General features: G+C 49.3%; 1 protein-coding gene across 3 annotated transcripts; it reads right to left on the bottom strand.

The window, feature by feature from the left end:
- Window positions 1–241: 241 nt before the first annotated feature.
- PFAS (phosphoribosylformylglycinamidine synthase) lies at window positions 242–18240 on the bottom strand. Of its 3 annotated transcripts, none has more exons than XM_081029151.1 (28): window positions 18175–18240; window positions 14836–15016; window positions 14615–14750; window positions 14058–14163; window positions 13510–13699; window positions 13293–13398; window positions 12808–12948; window positions 12565–12689; window positions 12258–12386; window positions 11602–11733; window positions 11343–11471; window positions 6086–6159; window positions 5833–5989; window positions 5488–5549; window positions 5170–5331; window positions 4828–4953; window positions 4569–4700; window positions 4078–4308; window positions 3713–3893; window positions 3547–3630; window positions 3160–3315; window positions 2915–3034; window positions 2432–2577; window positions 2098–2305; window positions 1872–1963; window positions 1680–1794; window positions 779–1102; window positions 242–704 (listed from the first exon to the last, which is right to left on the bottom strand). In XM_081029151.1, exons 2-28 carry the CDS (start codon window positions 14975–14977, stop codon window positions 394–396), a joined length of 4017 nt encoding a protein of 1338 aa, XP_080885277.1. In that variant the 5' UTR covers window positions 14978–15016; window positions 18175–18240; the 3' UTR covers window positions 242–393. The 3 variants fall into 3 exon arrangements, with proteins under 3 accessions (XP_080885277.1, XP_080885278.1, XP_080885279.1); XM_081029152.1 differs by having other exon boundaries at window positions 14836–14992; window positions 18175–18232; XM_081029153.1 differs by lacking the exon at window positions 13510–13699 and having other exon boundaries at window positions 18175–18214.
- Window positions 18241–18261: the final 21 nt, after the last annotated feature.

The raw sequence follows: 18261 nt of genomic DNA on the forward strand, positions 1-18261 counted from the left end.
TTTTGTATGACCCCACCCTTAAACCCTAATGATGAGGGTTAGGGTTTCAAGCCAGATGAGTGACATGAGGCACGGCGTGGTGATTGCTGGGTAAAGGGAAATGGGGCAATGGAAACCCCTCTTCCCCGTACATCCTAAACTTCCACTGCAGGTTCTTTGCTCTGAACCACATGCCCCTTCCTGCGCTCATGAAGGACAAAACGTGGCAACAGACGAACCGAAAACAGCATAAGGCAAAAACGGGCAGACTGAAAAAATTACTCGAGGTTTTATTTGGCATGTTGGTCCTTGTCTGTCCAAGACACATTAGGAAATACTAACAGGGTCCTTCTGAAGGGAATGGGGGAGCGGGCGGCGACAACCACGAGGCCCAGAGGAGCCTTCTGGGCCTACTCAGCAGCCTCTTTCCTGAGTCCAGTTTCGGGCGTTGATGAAGAGCTGGAGCCATGGCGAGGTGGTCAGAGTGTCAAATGGAGGGGGTCGCCATGCCCACTGCCAAGGCCTCACAGTCCGCTCAGGGTGAGGCATGAGAGCCAGGTGGCGGCCATCAAGAGAGCAGACACCAGCCACTCCCCCTGGGGATCCATTGGGATTCAGGGGGTACCGTTCTGTGGGGTTCCCATCATCATCTGCCCAGTGCAGTGGAGCTAAGCCCTTGGCCTCGAGCTGGGCTTGGAGTTCCGGAGAAGAAAATGCCATGTAACCTGGGAGGGAGGGAGAAGCGAGTGAGAGCTAAGTTCCTTCATGCCCGCCACCCACTGCCTTCCTGGAGCCTGACCTTCACCGTGGGCGCTCCACACAGGCAGTACGGCGCCCTCCATCCCTCGCAGCATCACGGCCGGCCCGGGTCCCACACGCACACTGGCCCAGCGAGACTCATAACGCCCAGACAGGTTGTGGCGCAGCAGGAGGCCAGGCTGGGGTGCCCAGGAGTCATGGTCCGTGTCCCCTGCATCCTCATTGGGGTTGCCTCCCACCCAACCCAGCAGAGCCAGCAACTGACAGCCGTTACACACGCCCAGGCTGAAGGTGTCTGGCCGCTTCCGGAAGCGCCGCAGCTCGGCCCCAGCTTGTACATTAAAGGTCACAGCAGCTGCCCACCCTAGGAAGGAACAGGGAAGTTGGGGTAAGACTTGGAATGAAGGGGTACAGCTGCTTTTGCACCCCGTCATGCACTGTCACACTCCTTCAGGACCACATCCACTGGGGGTCAAGTGTAAGGGAAAAAAATGAGTTTAACTGCTTACATCAGATGTTACTAACTCCTGGGCCAGCCATGGCCTGTGCTGTTTTTTGCTTGGCGAGTACAGCATTTTCAAAATTTTTTATTCAGCTGCCTAACATTTAAAACTAGGATTTCACATACACACCTGGATTTTGGGCTTCTATTGAAAAACAAAAAAGATCCGGCCATGCTGAGCCAGCTTTCCATCAGGACAATCCGCTGGAGCAGAGTACCAACTGCCCTTTTAGACAAGACATGTGCCCAGGTTGGCACAGCCCCACCCAGCCACTTGCCTCATTTAAGTTACCTGCAGGCCTTCTGCTGGTAATGAATGCACTCACTCTCCACTGGTCTTGTGTAGGTCAGAGACCAATGCCCATTCAAGGAAGAGGGGAGCTAAGGCACCTCTTTAGTAATGTGTGGTGAGGGAGTGAGCAGAAGCCTGCACACTGACCTTTGGCAGAGCCCAGGACGTCTGCGTAGCTGAAGCCACCCACAAAGGCCACGCCGCGGAATGTGTCCAGCTTGATTGCCCCAGAGCAAAGGTCTTGCATTGTTACATCCCACACCTGGCAGGACAGGGAGGAGAAGTGTCAGAGGACATGGTCCGAGGCCTAGCCCCAGCTCTGCCAGCCACACTGCTCACCTCAAACCCAGCCAAGTGGAAGGCATCAGCCATCTCCCGGTCTCCATTACTGCCCTCCTCTCGCAAGATGGCAACTCGGGGGGTGGGACCACCTGGGGGGAGAAGGAATATCTCTGAGCCAGAAGGCTACTCGGCACCCTAATCCCCAGAAACTTTTTCTAGGGCGAGCCTGGGGATCCAGGCCCAAGGTGCCCAGGAAGGCAAGCCTTTGCATGTACTTCCTCACCAAGTTCATGGGGCAAGGATGCTTTGGGAAAAGTGGGGGGCAGGCAGTAGCTGGGCCCTGTTCGCTCCCTCAATCCCTGTTCCTCCTCTGCCACACAGCTCGGCTCTGCCTGCAGCCGGTCCAGCTGGAAACTCGTCTCCTCCCAGAGGGCTCGCAGCTGCCCAACAGGCTCCTCCAGAACCACAGCCCCGTTCACTGATACCTGGATCTAGAGGGGAGCAAATCTATCAGAGCCTCACAGCAAGGAAGCCCAATAGCGGCGCCTCTGAGGCTGGCAGAGAGGAACCACACCTCTCCACCACACGCTGCTCTTTGCTCTTCCTCATTTCCTCACCATGGCATAGGGCCCAGCCTGGCCTGTGAGGCCCAGCTCCAGGCAGTGGAGACCAGCATCCCGGTAGCGCTTCAACACCTGAGCTAGTTCTGGTTCCCGCACCTCCAGTACCAGGCCTGGCTCCTCGGCGAACAGCACAGGCAGCACTGGGAGAACAATGGGGATGGCAGGGTGACTCAGGTGCTGTTAGGGACTCAGAGGTGGAGTTAGGGGGACATGGCCAAGGGTTGAGGGAGAGGAGGTAGGGATCAGGGTGGGGTGAGGCCTGGGAATGTGGGACCAAGAATGCGGTGGCATCAGGAGATATAGGAGGTCTCAGAGGGACAGAGCCAGGAACAATGGGTGTTACCTGGCTTAGTGGTCAGAGAAGATAGCAAGGGACTGGGGAAAAGGAGGTGGGGACACTCCATTCTTTCACAGGACATGGAGTCTGCAAAGTGGGGCAGGCAACCCAGGCATGAGTCTAGACCCCGAGTGCCTCACCATCAACTCCAGGGGCAGGCACATCCACCTCTATCCCACAATTCCCAGCAAAGGCCATCTCTAGCAGGCAGGTGATGAGACCCCCATCGCTGACATCATGGCCTGAGCAGAGGAGGCGGTCTGAAGGAAGGAGGAGAAAGCTCAGTAACCACAGGGTCCAAAACTGCTCCCTCTTGCCCCACCTTCACAAGCTCAGCTGCTGAATGTTCTGGCTACATGTACCCTTCTCTCAGGGCCTCACTCACCTTTCAGCAGCCCCTGGGTGATGCTGAAGGCACGCACCAAGTTCTCAGGGAGGTCCAGGTTGGGAGGCTGCTCACCAAGCTGAGAGAAGCACTGGGCCAGAGCTGTGCCCCCCAGCCGATGCTGCCCAGGGCTCAGAGGCACATAGAGCAGACGGCCTGGGTAGACAGGGAAGGGGTGAGGGGAGATGGATGGCCCAGGAGGGCTCCTCCCCATGGTGCTGACAAGCACTGAAGTTCCCAGTAGGTGGTGGGACACTCAGACCACCAGTCCCAAAAGGCACCATAGGCCCAGCGTGGAGACGAGCGGCCCCAGCCTTTACAACGCAGACCCCGAACAAAGGACAAGCTCTAAATACACAAAGCAGTGAGGAGCGGAAGATCCCATACCTTTCCCTCCAGGACACTTGAGGTCTGGGGTCACAGTGGCTGTAATGTCTGGACAGAGAGCATAGGCTGAGATGACCAGAGACCCTGTGGAACAAGGAGTAAGAGAATAAGGTGCTAGGCCAACCCCACAGGTCCTATCCCTCACCCCATGGCCCCCAGACCTCACCAGGAGCCAGCACAGTCTCAGAGCTGACGCGGGCAGCCATGCTGAGGGAGTCCTTGCCACCGTCCACGGCCACACCCAGGGCCGCCATCACTGCAACCATAGCCTCGCAGGCATCGGCCAGAGCTGCACCCTCCCCTGGGAGCTTGGCTGCCCACATCCAGTTCCCACTGCACTTCACATCCTGAGAAGTGGTGGAGACTTAGCATTAGAAGGGAAGAGATTAGAAGGGAAGAGAAGGGAATCTGTGGTAGGGGCAGAGGGGCTGGGAGGTCATGGGCATGAAGGGAAAGAAGGGTAACTGAATGGTGGATGTGGATGTGTCCCAAAGGCCGGGGGCTGCAGGGCAGAAGCTGTGGGGGACTCACCCGGAGGTCAGTGACTAGAGCAAACATCAGATTGGTGAGGGCCTCGGCCACAGCCAGCCGAGCAGCGACCTTGGGGTCTAGCAGGCTCTTGATGGGCTGCTCTCCCAGGGCCGTGGCGGCCCCTACAAGCTCCTGGTGACTCAGTGCCACAACTGCCACATCTGCTAGAGGGGTCTGCAGGGGACCAACACACTGCTGCTGTGCCACGAGGCCGCTCACGGAGCGGTCCACCTGTGGAACCAGATGGGATTGGCAAGCACACAAGGGATAGGGACACGGGTGGTGGGAGGCCAGGCTCACCCCAAACATGCAGATAAGAGCTCAACTCTGAGGCAGGGGACCAGGACATCAGGGTGGCTGCCCTGCCCTTGTTACTTCTCCCTAGAGCCTGGTGGACCACACAGCAGTCCCCAAGGGTGGGAGGTCAGGGGTGGGCGAGCTGAGGGAAGGGTACAGAGGTCTGAGGGACAGGGCAGACGTTGAGAAAGAACCTTGTTGGTGAGGTAGCGCTTGCTGGCCACAGCTGGAAGCCTCAGAACCCGTTCTAGAGCCTGGCGCACACTCAGCCCAGGGGGCAAGGTCAGAGGCCGCAGCACAGGGACATTCCTTTGGAGGAAGAACTCCTGCAACACAGACGACAGTAGAGTTGTGAGCACCTGGGGGAGGGCTGGGCACACAGGTAATAGAAACAACTACAGTAAATGGGCCAGGAAAGCGAGAAACACAGCCTCCCTTCCCACCCCCACATACCTTCCGAGGCATCTTGCCCAGCACCCAATCCAGCTCTAGGTCCACAGGGGTTGGGTAAGACATTGGGGGGGCATCTCCCAGGCCATTTCTTCCCACAGGACAGTCCCGGTCATCCACCAGCACTATCTACAGACCACAGGGACAGTGCCCAGAGGGAGTGAGACCATGGCCAGCAGCAAGGAGTACTTCAGAAGACAGGGCAGAGATGTTCTTTCCACCCTGTTTGGCTTCCCCTAGTGAGTCCTAACCCCTCCCACTTCCTACATCCTGTTTCGCACATTATGTTTGCCACTAGCCGTACCCAGGCAGCTCAAGCTGTATTTGCTACTGGGGCCAACTCACTCTCCTATTTCCGGTGATGGTGCCCACAAAGCAAGTTGGGCAGCGTTCCCGGGCGCTGACACGACTCAGGAAGTCCCGGTCTGGGGTCCTCAGCAGAAGTGCATTCGATTCCTGGTACTCAGCCCCCCAGATTTCCAGGGCATTCAGGGTCGGGTCCCCGAGCTGCACACCCGTGGGGGAAGAAGAAAGAGAAGAGTCAGTGGGTACTACTCCCAAGTCTCATATTCTTGCTGGGAGTAGGGGGAAGATGGGTGGGCCAGCTCGGGCTGGCAGGGGTGGGGAGACTTTGAAGGCCAGACTTCAGGGGATGAGACCCACCTGGAAGTGGCTGGTGTAAATGATGGCTCCAGCTGGGTCACTCAGCTCCTTCAGGACGTTGCCTGGTGAGAGGTGCAGGGAGAGGTGATAATCTGGACGTGGCCAGCGACAGGAGATAAAAGGGCAGACCCTGGCGCCCGAGTTCTGTGGGTACCTGTGTGAATCACTGCTGCAGCCTCAGCACCACCTATCCCAGGGCAGCAGGCCTCCACCTCCCAACCCTGAGCCTGTCCAGAATGTATACTGGGTAGAGAATGGGACCCACAGCTGGGTGGTGTTGCAGATATTTGATGCTTCTCCATAAACCAAACCTGGCAGATCCCTTGTCCCAGTCCCTTCTCTCACCATTGCCACCGGCGCCCTGGTCATGGAGGCTGCAGATGGGGTTTCCCTTAGGGGCCTCCACACAAGCCCGGATCACACGGTTCATCTTCTGTTCCATCTCCGGGTCTCCCCGCTGCACAGCCCCAAAGTCCAGGTCACTGGTGTTGTCTCCCTGCACCTGGGGGAACATATGCGTAGCTCAATTCAGAGGGACTGGGTGGGCCTGGCAACATCAAAGCTAATCCCAAGTGCACCTGCAGCTATTCCTACTTGCCTGTATAGATGAAGCAGCCCCGCCCCCAACTCCAATCCTGTAGACAGGACCTCCAACCTTTACAACATCCATGCCTACAAGGAAGAAGGGCAGAATCAAACACTAGGGAAGGGACCAGAAGAAGTGTGAGGACAAAGAAGTGTGAGGATAATGGGAAGCTGATATTAGGCGAGAACTATGAAAAAATACAAATGCATATATTCTTTGATTGGATAAATACACTTTGAGGAATTTACCTCCAGCTTTATTGGCATAGGTACAAAATCACCTATGTCCAAAATGAAACATTGCAGCATTATTTGTATTGCCAAATTTAGGAAATAATCTAAATGCTAACAACAGAGAACTGGCTTAATTATGGTACATCCACACAATGAAACACTAAGCCACCAAAGAGAATTACATACAAATATGAGGCAACATGATTTCATCAGCATGAAATGATCTCCAAGGTATACCGCTAAGTGAAAAAAGCAAGGTATAGAACTATGCTCACCCTTTTACAATAGCACCAAAAAGAATAAAATACTTAGAAATAAAGTTTACAATAGAAATGTAAGACTTATACACTGAAAATTACATAATATCTTAGTAGATCTAAATAAATTAAAAGAGATCTCACGTTCATAGAGTGAAAGACTTAATATTGATCTGATGGCAATATTCAAACCAAATTGGTCTGCAGAATCAACACAACCAGCCACCTTTTTCACAGAAATGTATCAGCTGAACCTAAAATTTCTATGGAAATTTGAGGCACCTAGAATAGCCAAAACAATGTTTCTGCTTTTAAAACTTACTAGAAAGCTACAGTAATCAAGATAGCGTGATACTAGCATGTACCGTATTTCCCCGAAAATAAGACCAGGTCTTATATTAATTTTTGCTCCAAAAGACACATTAGGGATTATTTTCAGGGGATGTCTTATTTTTTTCACATCCAACAATCTACATTTATTCATTTATTCATCTACAAAAATCTACATTTATTCAAATAGTCATCTTCTTCTGGAACATCGTCCTAATTCTAAACTCTGAATTCCGGCTTGAATTTCTTCTGTAGGCCCATTGGTCCCAATCTCATGTCCAGCAATAGAGCGCTCCTTAAATGAGCACTTGTCCATGCAGCCTGCTCGCAGTGCATGGGCAACACAGCTGGCAGTGATTCTTTTTTTTTTTTAGATTATTTTTTTTTATTGGGGAAAGGGGACAGGACTTTATTGGGGAACAGTGTGTACTTCCAGGACTTTTTTCCAAGTCAAGTTGTTGTCCTTTCAGTCTTAGTTGTGGAGGGCACAGCTCAGCTCCAGGTCCAGTTGCCATTGTTAGTTGCAGGGGGCGCAGTTGGAGTCGAACCACCAACCTCGTGGTTGAAAGGATGCGCTCCAACCAACTGAGCCATCTGGGAGCTCAGTGGCAGCTCAGCTCAAGGTGCTGTGTTCAATCTTAGTTGCAGGGGGCGGAGCCCACCATCCCTTGGGGGACTCAAGGAACTGAACTGGCAATCTTGTGGTCGAGAGCCCACTGGCCCATGTGGGAATCGAACCGGCAGCCTTCGGAGTTAGGAGCATGGAGCTCTAACCGCCTGAGCCACCGGGCCGGCCCTGTCAGTGATTTTTATCCCATGAATTCTTCACCCAAGTCATGGCCTCTTGCAGGCTAGGCTTCACAAAGTTTCCACGCTGATTTCTCTCCATTCTATTTTCAATGCAGTCGTTGATTTCCATGCACAAATGGTCCTTGAATGACTTGTTTATTGCAATATCAAGAGCCTGGAGATAGGCAGTCATTCCTGTGGGAATCATTATTTGATCTATTCTCTCTGCAAGGAAGTTTTTCACGTCTTTAGAGTGATGGGTGCTGGCTGAATCCCAGACTAGCAGACCTCTGTGGCCACCTCGCAAAACATGTGACAGGGTTAAATTTACCCACTTCCTTACAATTGCTTGTCTGCACCAGGTTTTTTCGGTTTCAAGAACATGAATGCCTGAAACATGTTCAACCTTATCTTTCTTGCCCTTAGTGATGATTAGAGGTGGGGCTTTCTTTCTATCCAGACAAACTGCCAAAATACAGGTAACATATGCATTTTGTAACCAATGGAGGGAATGTAGTTGACAAGGCACCCCTCTGATGAATTGTCGTTTGAGATCCTTGGCCCATAAACACTGCAGTTTCATCCATAGCAATAAATGTTGGAGAGTTGGTATTTTGAAAAGTCAATGCCATCAACAAAGGACTTGAATGAAGGTGCACATTTAATATCTTCAGTATCTTCCAGCTTGAACAATGGTGTCAATCTTAGAGACAGTTCATATTGCTGAAGGAAGCCATCCAGCCTGTGTTGTGATGCTCTGAATTCTTCTGGGGATATTTTTAACTGTGGTGCCATTGCAAGGGCAAATGCTTGAATATCAGCCCTGCGTACAACCAAAGCCTTTGCTCTCCTGTCAGCAATCCATTCACAGATGATGTCTTCCAGCTCAGGAAAAAATGGTTGCCAACCTGATCCACACTTGTGCTTCTTCGAATTTCCCTCGTCTACCTATTGACTGAGGTTATCGTACTCTGCTCGCCATTTTCGGACCATTCAGAGTTTCAACTTCCTCTTTTTGCAGAAAACTGTAAGTTTCTTGCCCCGGGAGTCTTCCACAATTCTTTTCTTGTACTCGTCAGAATAGCTCTTTCTTTTTGCACTTATCTTGTCTGGGGTTCAAAATATTATTCCCTTTAAATCTACCATTAAATCAAGTGTGAATTGAAGACGTAACGAGACAGGAGTGGCAACAAAAATGATGACAGTTAGAATGATGGTCCACACAAAAGCGATGAAACATTGCAGGCACCAAAATTCAGGAAACGTTTCTTGTTCACACCAGTGTATTAAGTTCATCCATTACAACACATGACGTATTGAATTATGAAGATTCACATTAGATACAACCACGTCCACTCATTATCAAGTGCACACGTCATTCGTGCGTTGTGTCTGTACTACAATTGGTCATTCGCCAGTTAGTCTCAAATTCATCTTTTTACATAGGCGTTTACCTCTCGTCCAAAGGCGCCCACTTGGGTATTTACAAATACTTAATTATGATTTATATTTTTATTTTAAGTATTAATGTCAATAATATTATTTATTATATTATATATTAATATAATTATTTTATAATTTAATACATCTGTCATGTGTTGCAATGGACATGCTAAATGCATCCGTCTGGCTGCCGATCTTAACTGGGGCTTACTTTTGGGGTAGGGCTTATATTACGAGCATCCTGAAAAATCATGCTAGGGCTTATTTTCCAGTTAGGTCTTATTTTCGGGGAAATACGGTATATATAGATCAACGCATTAGAACTGTTGAGTCCATAAAAGAACCCATACATCAATGGCCAACTGATTTTTGACAAGTCCCAAGACAATTCAATGGAGTAAAGTCTTTTCAAAAGGTGGCGTTAGGATAACTGGATGTTCATACACGAAAGGATGAAGTTGACACTACTTGACACTATCTATAAAAATTAACTTAAAACGTCACAGACCTAAATGTAAGCGCTAAAAGCTATAAAAATATTACAAGAAAACACCCAAGTAAATCTTATGACCTTGGTTTCTTTGTCATGACACTAAAACCACAAGCAACAAAAGAAAAAGCAGATAAATTGTACTTTACCAAAATTAAAAACATTTGTGCTCCAGAGGATATCATGAAGAAAGTAAAAAGACAGCGTACAGAATGGAAGAAAATATTTGCAAATCACGTATCCAGAATATATAAAGAACCCTTACATCTCTATAAAAAAAACAAAGACCAATAACCTAATTTAAAAATAGACAAACGATCTGAATAGATATTGCTCCAAGGAAAATATACAAAGAGTCGACAAGCATATGAAATGATGCTCAACATCATTCGTGATTAGGGCAATGCGAATCAAAACCACAATGAGACAGCACTTCATATACGTTATGATGACTACAATCAAAGAGAAAGCTAAGAACAAATGCTGGTGAGGATTTAGAGAAATTGGAACCCTCGTACACTGCTGGGATGGGAGGATGTAAAACGGTGCACGGCTTTGGAAAACAGTCTGGCAGTTTTTAAAAAGGTGAATATAGTTCCCATGTGACCCAGCAATTCCACTCTCAGTTATATATCCAAAAAAAGAATGTAAGTACATAGAAAACTTGTACATGAATGCTTATAGTAGCATTATTGATTAGACAAAAACTGTCTAACTGATGAATGGAAAAACAAAATGTGATATATCTATACAATGGAATATAATTCAGCCATAAAAAGGAATGAAGTACTGATATGTACTGAAAAATGGATAAACCCTGAAGACATCATGCTAAATGCAAGAAGCCAGACACAAAAGGCCAAGTATTGGATGATTCCATTTATATGAAATGTCCAGAATAGGCAAATCCATAGAGACAGAAAGTAGATTAGTGGTTGCCAGAGGCTGAGGAAGGGGGGATGGGGTGTGACTGCTAATGGGTAGAGGGTTTCTTTCTGGGGTGATAAAAATGCTCTGGAATTAGTGGTGATCAACGTACAACTTTGAGAATATACTAAAAACCACTAACTCGTATACTTTAAAAGGGTGAACTTTATGGCACATGAACTACATCTCAATAATACAGTAAAAGGAAAAGATGTGTGCACATATGCTATTTGCTTTTTAAAAAGGGTCAAATATACGTATAGATCCGTTTACATATGCAGGAAGTGTCTCTGGTAGAATACAAAAATGACTAACACTGGTTACTTCTAGGGAGGGAAATTGGGTGGCTGGAGGTTAGTGCAAGGTGAATTTTCATTGCAGAACCTTTTCTGCCTTTGAAATTCTGCACCATGTGACTGGGTTAACCTATTTAATACATGGGACCTGGTCTTTATCTTGATTCCACCACAGCACCTCGCACAGAGCCTAGCAAATAATGGGTGTTTAATAAATGTTGCCCAATTAAACTGAGCTAGCAGATAAAAGTCCGTGGCACACAGCAGGTACTAGTAGGCCCCTGCCAGGCAGAAGTAAACAAGTGAGGAGACAGAGGCACACAGACTGAGATGGTGCCACTGGCATAAAGCCCTGTCCTGCCTTGAAAACCTGTATTAGGGAGAAGAGACATGAGCTGAGGTCAAAAACTAACCACTGAAGTGTCCTCTAAATTCCCCTCTTGCAGCGGCCATATGCTGGGGAGAAAGCTGGCTGGACATGGAGAAAGTTGGTGAGCTCCTTACCTGGCTCTGGGGGCTCCTTGCTCACATGCTCAGCTTCCATGGACCCAATGCCCCCACTAAACATGATGGGCTTGATCCACTCACGCCGCTGGCCATCTGGGAGCTGGAGGCCGAAAGAACGGGCAAAGCCTGGAGCATGGACATCACAGGGAGAGGGGATGGGATCCAGTCACCCAATTTCCTCAGCGCTCACTTGGTCACACACCGCACCCCACTCTGGGACTAGGTATCTATTATCCCCCACACCCCCCAGCCTCACCGGCCAGCACTGGTTCACCAAACTTGTTGCCATAGTCAGAAGCCCCATTACTGGCCTCAATGGCAACCTCCAGGGGTCGGGCAAAGTTCCCAGGATACTGGAAACTCGGATCTTCCCAGGGCAGACTGTAACCTGGGAGGGAAAGAGAAAATTGCATGGACTGTAAAGATGGAAGACAGAGGTGCCAGTCCTTTAGGAAGAGCTAAGCTACCAAGGACTACCTGCATGGGTGGAATCTCCCACTTTAGGAAGTCTTATTGTGGGAAGGTATAAATCATTGGTCTTGCTCCCAACCTCCCGTACCAGCCTTCGTTCTGACTCTTGGGACCAGAGTTCTTAAGCCTTTCTAAGTAATTGGACTTGGGGGCAGGTGGTAGTCATTAAGTTCGACCCTGTATCACATTTTCTTGCTGAGTGGATACTAGCTTAATAAAGAAAATTATGGTTCTGCAAAGGCAGTCTGGCAGCCTGGGTCTCCCCAGGCCTATAGTACAGGCTCTATGACCTTGGTCAGTGAAAGGCCATTTACTCTAGAGCCCTCCATCCCAAGGAAAGATGACCCAGGATGACCTTTGACCTAAGAGATAAAAGTGTTCAGTGCCTGCTAGGACAAGGGATCTGGAAGGAGAGATGGCTATAGAGGAAAAAGATGGGACCTGGAATGTGCAGGTTTCCAAAGCAATAGCCAGCAGTGCCAGCCACCACGTGGGCCCCACGGCCCGTGCACTGGACATCTCGGATCCGGCCCCCTGTGCCTGTAGTTGCACCGCTGAAGGGGGCTACTCCTGTGAAGAGAGCGGGGAGAGGAATGGGTACTGAAGAGACAAACCCTAGCTCTGACCACCCCATTGAAAAGAAGGACAATGGGCCTACTCGATTGTTTTTCCCAGGCCCAGCCCAGGGGCCTGGGACCTTCACCCTACCCTACACTCTCTGATCTATCCCTCCTGGGACCCAGCTCACCTGTGGGGAAGTTGTGGGTCTCTGCTGTGAAGACAACATGTCTCAGCCCCTTCTGTTGCTGGAAGCAGCTTGGCTGTGTGGGGTCCTCAGGCCGCAGAAATCGGACTTCCCTCCCCTGGATTGCACTGTGGAAAGAGCCGCTTTGGACCTTGCTTCCTTCCTAGGATCTGTGCTTACCCTACCAGGCCCTGGGGCCTTTCCTCCCTTAGGCCTGAAGTTACCCCAGACTAGGGCGTAGCCTACCTGCTGTTATCACAGAACTTGAGGACGTTGTTGGGGTTTGAGGACTCCTGGGTGCTCATGATGGACTCAAACAGCGACTGTGCCACCTTCTGCCCATCCAGGTGAAGCTGGCCCTTGAAGAACCAGTGTCGGCTATGTTCACTGCAGGGGGTGACACAGGGAGGGGAAGACAGAGTGGAAACATGGGGTCATTTCTCAGGTCTTGCCATGTCTTCTCACCAGCAGTTACAGCCAACTTATACTTAGATAGTAAGTCAAAATCTGTTCCCATAATCTTCAAATATTCTGTCATTGTGGATTGTCCAGATCCAAAGTAAAGAGAAACCAAGATTTGAATGTAGACTACTGGATGGATGGGGAGTCCAGAACTCAAACAGACTCAAGGAGGCCCGTAAGGCAAGAGAAAGGCATGAAGGCAAGTTCCTAATGGTCTTCCCTTCCAATCGCCAAAGGCTTGACATCAGAATGTCCCCATTCCTCCCCACCTATTGGACTGAGCCAAGTCGAAGGCCTCCACAGTGCTAGGGTTCCGCTGCAGCTCCTGGAAGCGCTTGGTGTAGAAATCCAGGTCCCAGGAGTCTAAGGCCAGACCTAGGAGACAAACCCCCAAAGAGCTGACTGTTAGACTCAGGCTACCATTTCCCAGGTCTCAGAACCCCTACTATCCTAGCCTGGGCCTTCCTCCCAGGGACCCCTGCTTACCTAGCTCCTGGTTGGCTTTCTCTAGGGCAGGCCGGCCCTCAGCCAGTATATTGATTGGGCCGTTGAGGGGTTTTGGGGTGCTACCAAGGGAGAAGCTCTGGATGGGACAGGGGAAGCGCTGCTCTGTCATCCAGTCATGCAGGGTAGCCAAAGCTATGGCCTCCATCTCAGCTGAAGGGGGGTGGACAAACTAGGGATGGAGACACACAGAGAGGGTAAGAGGTGGAGAGCTGAAGAACGGACAAAATCCAAGCCATATAAGGCCAGCCCAATTCCAGCCCATACGGAACCTTAGTCCAGATTGTAAAGATGCCCTTTCTCGGCATGATGTCAGGATGTACAGATTAGTAAGGGGAACACAGGCTGGATTTCTGTCCCATTCACTCAACCAGATGCCCTCAGGGAGTGAATAACCTGCCAACAGGGCAGGCCTAAAGCCAGGAGCTCCTCCCCGCTTCTCCCATTATTTGCCTAGCGTTTACAACCCAATCTCTCATCTCTGGCCCATCGCCCCTTGACCCCCCCACCCTGATTGCCTGCCACCTCACCGAGAGCAGGTAGCGCCGGGTAATCTCCACGCGGTCCACAGCCCCCAGCCCAGCGGCCCAGCACACTGACACGATGTTTGTAGACGTTGGGGTGGAGAAGTTCAGCCTGAGGAGCGGGCCAAATGGCTAGGACCTCAGAGCCCCGGCTGAGAAGGTGCAGCCTGCCCACTTCTGCTCTCCAGTCTCCCATCTCTACTCCCCCCACCACTGGCCTCAGATCTGGGCACCAAGAAACCTGCTTTCAAAGGTAACTCACATCTATTAACTGTCCTTCTAGCATCAAAATGCTTTGATTTCAACTTCTCAGAATGCAACCTGTTTGACTTCTAGAACACGTCTGGGAGCTAGCTCAGTTTTCAAAGGCATATTCCTACATGGGATGGGGAAGGCATACGCATGGCTTTCTAGGCAGGGAGTAGGACAGAGCAAAGGAAAAACAAATCGCAGGATCACAAGAGGAAGGAGCAAAGGAATGGAAGTGGAAGGGGTGGGCAGTGTGTTTGAAAGAGATTATGTGCCTGGAACATGGAAGGAGTTGCTCCAGGGAAAATGCTTGCCTTGGCCCGACTTCCAGCAGAAGGTCACTGGAGCCAGGAAGGAGCCAGGATTCCTGAGAAACATCGTCCTGTAACAAGGGGCAGCCAAACAGCCACGTCAACTTCTTCATCTCCTTAGCAGTCGGGAGGGATTCAGCTGCAGGGAAACAGGCCATGGGTACCTTGAGACACTGCCCCTGGCACTGGGGTACCTCCCTCAAGAAGACAATAGCTGGCCCAACCTGTCCAGTTCACATTGTAGCACAGCTCGGTCTTGACACTCTGCAGTTCTGGCAGTTTCCCCTGCAGCTTCCTTCGAGAGTGGCCAAAGGCTGCACCCTCATGGCCAGAGGGATGGACATAGAAATGAAGGACTGAGGACATCTCTTCAGGTGTCCCCTGCTGGAGAGATGAGTTAGATTCCTGAAAAGCAACATTAACGGTTATCTGTTGAACCAATTTCAAGTTCCAAGGACAGTTGAGGCTTTGGAAGCATTAGGGATTGGTAGGGAAAGTAAATGGGGGATTCAGAGAAACAAGGTAACCTGAAAATGTCACCCTGAGGATTTTAACTAATCCTATAAACTGTGGATTTTAGTGATGTGGGACCGGGGTACACAGGTACATCCTTGACACGTGGTCCTTGTGCACCTGCACTTTGAGGGGCCCCAGGCAAGTTCTTAGAAAGACAACTGTGAACAAGACAAACACCACTTCTGCCCTCATAGTTTACATTTTATTGAGGGAGACAGGTACCCACACATTTCAAGTCCAGTGTGGTTAAGACCAAGGGATTATAGGTACCAACCTAGCACTTTAGGAGTTGGGAAAGACTTCCTGGGAAAAATAGCATCTAAGCATAAACCTGGAGGATGAGCTGCACTGGGTCTGGCTGGTGAAGTCAAATGATATTAGGTCGGTGCAAAAGTAATTGCGGTTTAAAAAGTTAAAAATAATTGCAAAAACCGCAATTACTTTTGCACCGACCCAATAGTTCCTTTACTTCAGTGCTTCAAAATATTGTGTCCCTGCTCAAGGTCAATCCAAAGCCTTTAGCCTGAAATTCAAAGGCTCTCCACATCTATCCCCAACTATCTTTCCAACTTCTGATCCCTTTGCTTCTCAAAATGACCCTAGCTTTACAAGGCAAACCCTGCCTGGCTTCCTCTCCATTCCTTTGCCCCCTCCTAGAACCTCTATGCTTACTCCCGTTCTATCCAAAGCCTCCCCATTCTTCAAGATGAGTACAGGTCTCACCAATTCTGGGAAGCTCTCCTCCCTGCCCAGTGCTCAGGGCTTCTCATCTGTGCCATTCATTCAGCTCTGATCATACACATAGGGGTTCACAGATGTATACGACCTCTTCCCAAGGAAGCATGAGGAAGGGAAGCTCACTGCCTCACTTCTCCACCTGAACAACTAACTCACAGGCACCTCAAACCTAACTTACTCAAAGCTGAATTTGACTACTCTGCCAAAGTCACCAAGGATTACAATGTTGCCAATCCAGAGGTCACTTAACTTCTTATCTTACTCAACCTCTCAGCAGTATTTGACTTATTCATTCCCTACTTCTTGAAACACCCTCCTCTCTTGGCTTCAACTATACCACTCTCCTGACATTCCTCTACCTTCCAGTTGCTACTTCTCAGTCACCTGTGCTGGCTCCTATTCTTCTGATCTACCTCTAAATGTTGGGTGCCCTGGGCTCTGTCCTTCATTCTCTTCCCTCTACCTGCTCTTCCTAAGTGACCTCATCCCGACCCGTGGCTTTAAATACCATCCAATAGACTGAACCAATGAAATTGCTAGCATTCAACCATTTTTAACCAAAAATGGCAATTTCACACAATTCAAGTTAACATCTGCCAAGGGATTCCATAATTTTATTCAACCCTGATTCTCTGAAACTCCAAACTAGTACATTCAAATGTTTACATGACATCTCCACATAAATGTCTCATAAATATAGATGGTAGAATGTCTGAGCCAAAACAGAAATTTTGATTTATCATTTCTCCAGACCTGCTGTTCTCCCAGTCTTCTCCATCTCAACACAATCATTCATTTGGTCACTCAGGCCAAAAACACTGTAGTCAACCTTAATTCTTCTTTCCCTGAGCTCTCTCTATACCCGATCCATCAGCAAATTCATTTCCAAACATATCCCAAATCTGTCCACATCCTTTCATCTTTGCTACTACCATCATTCTAGTGCAAGTTACCACCATCACTGACTTGATGTAACGCACCGGCCTTCTGACCGGTACCCAATTCCACTCGGGCCACAATCCACTTACCACATGTCAGCATAAATGAGATCATGGCTTCTCATTACACATGGTATAACATTCCAACTCAGTACCTTTGCTTACCTGGTCTGGCCACAGCCTACCTTTCCAACACTATCTCATGCCACTATCCATCTCACCCAGAATGCACCACCACACTGACTCCTTTTCTATTCCTCTAACTTGCCAAGTTCAGTTCCCATAGGCATTTTTCTCACCCTGACACTTGCATGGCTAGCTCTTTCTTGTTATTTAGATTTCAGGAGAACTGCACTTTCTTGGAAAGGATTTCCTTGACCCACTGCTCTGAAGTACCATGCTCCCCTGAAAATAAGACTGGGTCTTATACCATACTGCCCCCAAGATAAAATTAATTTTTTGCTCCAAGACACATTAAGGTGTATTTTCAGGGTATGTCTTATTGTTTTCATGTATGACAATCTACATTTATTCAAACACATTCATGTCATCTTCTTCTGGAACATCGTCATAACGTACTAAACGAGTCAGTCTGGCTGACATTAACTGGGGCTTATTTTGGGGGAAACACGGTAGCCACTATCAGATGGCCCTACTTTCATTTCCTATATAGTACTTATCGCTATCTGACATTTTATTTTTAGCTCCATCTTCCCCATTAGAACAAAATCTCCATGTGGACATGGACTGTAGCTGTTTTATCACCATTGGATTACCAAGGCTTAGAACAAAACCTCAGGCTTGGAGAGGAAAACAATCTAATATTCATTGACTGACTGAATGAACTCTCGATTTCCATCACTCACCAGCCCCTCCCGTCTTTCAGGCCTCATTGCAGTAAACGGTACTTCTGCCTGATCCCTCCATTCCACACCACGCTGATCACACTTTCTAAAGTTAGGCCTCTCACAATTGTCCTCCATACCATCATTCCTTCACAGGAATGATCACATCCTGAAATCACTTTGTTTATCGGACCACTTGATTTTCGTGTATCATTCCCCGTGAACTAAAAGCTCCAAGAACGCAGGGACAGAGTTGTCTACATCAGGGCTGTATCCCCGACGACTAGCATGGTGACTGAAATAACGTAGGGGGTCGACAGATTTTGTTGTTGTGGTTGGCGATGAGTTTGCGTAGGGTCTCCTCTGCCGAGGGCCCGATAGATGTCTGCATTAACGACGCAGATCGGCCTCGTGGGGATACTGAAGCCGCCTGGATCAGGCCTGGAGTGGGTGGTGAAGGGGTGCAGCAAACAAGGGGTTCCTGCTCTAAATGTATTAAAAATTAATAAATTTTAGTCATACGCACGTGAAAGCACTTCTCTAGATCCCGGAGCTCCTCGAATCGCGGCGCGCTGAGCACGTCATCCGCCTGCGCCGCGATGCTGGGCGGGGA

Source organism: Rhinolophus hipposideros (assembly GCF_964194185.1).
Source record: "Rhinolophus hipposideros genome assembly, chromosome: 20".
Classification (NCBI taxonomy): Eukaryota; Metazoa; Chordata; class Mammalia; order Chiroptera; family Rhinolophidae; genus Rhinolophus; species Rhinolophus hipposideros.

Excerpts from the sequence above, each read along its gene's own strand:
- PFAS (XM_081029151.1), bottom strand. The coding sequence starts at position 14,977 with ATGTCCTCAGTCCTTCATTTCTATGTCCATCCCTCTGGCCATGAGGGT. Across the intron at positions 11,472-11,601 it reads TGGTGAACCAGTGCTGGCCG|GCTTTGCCCGTTCTTTCGGC; the intron begins GTGAGGCTGGGG and ends TCCATGCTCCAG. Across the intron at positions 5,332-5,487 it reads TTTACACCAGCCACTTCCAG|CTCGGGGACCCGACCCTGAA; the intron begins GTGGGTCTCATC and ends ACGGGTGTGCAG.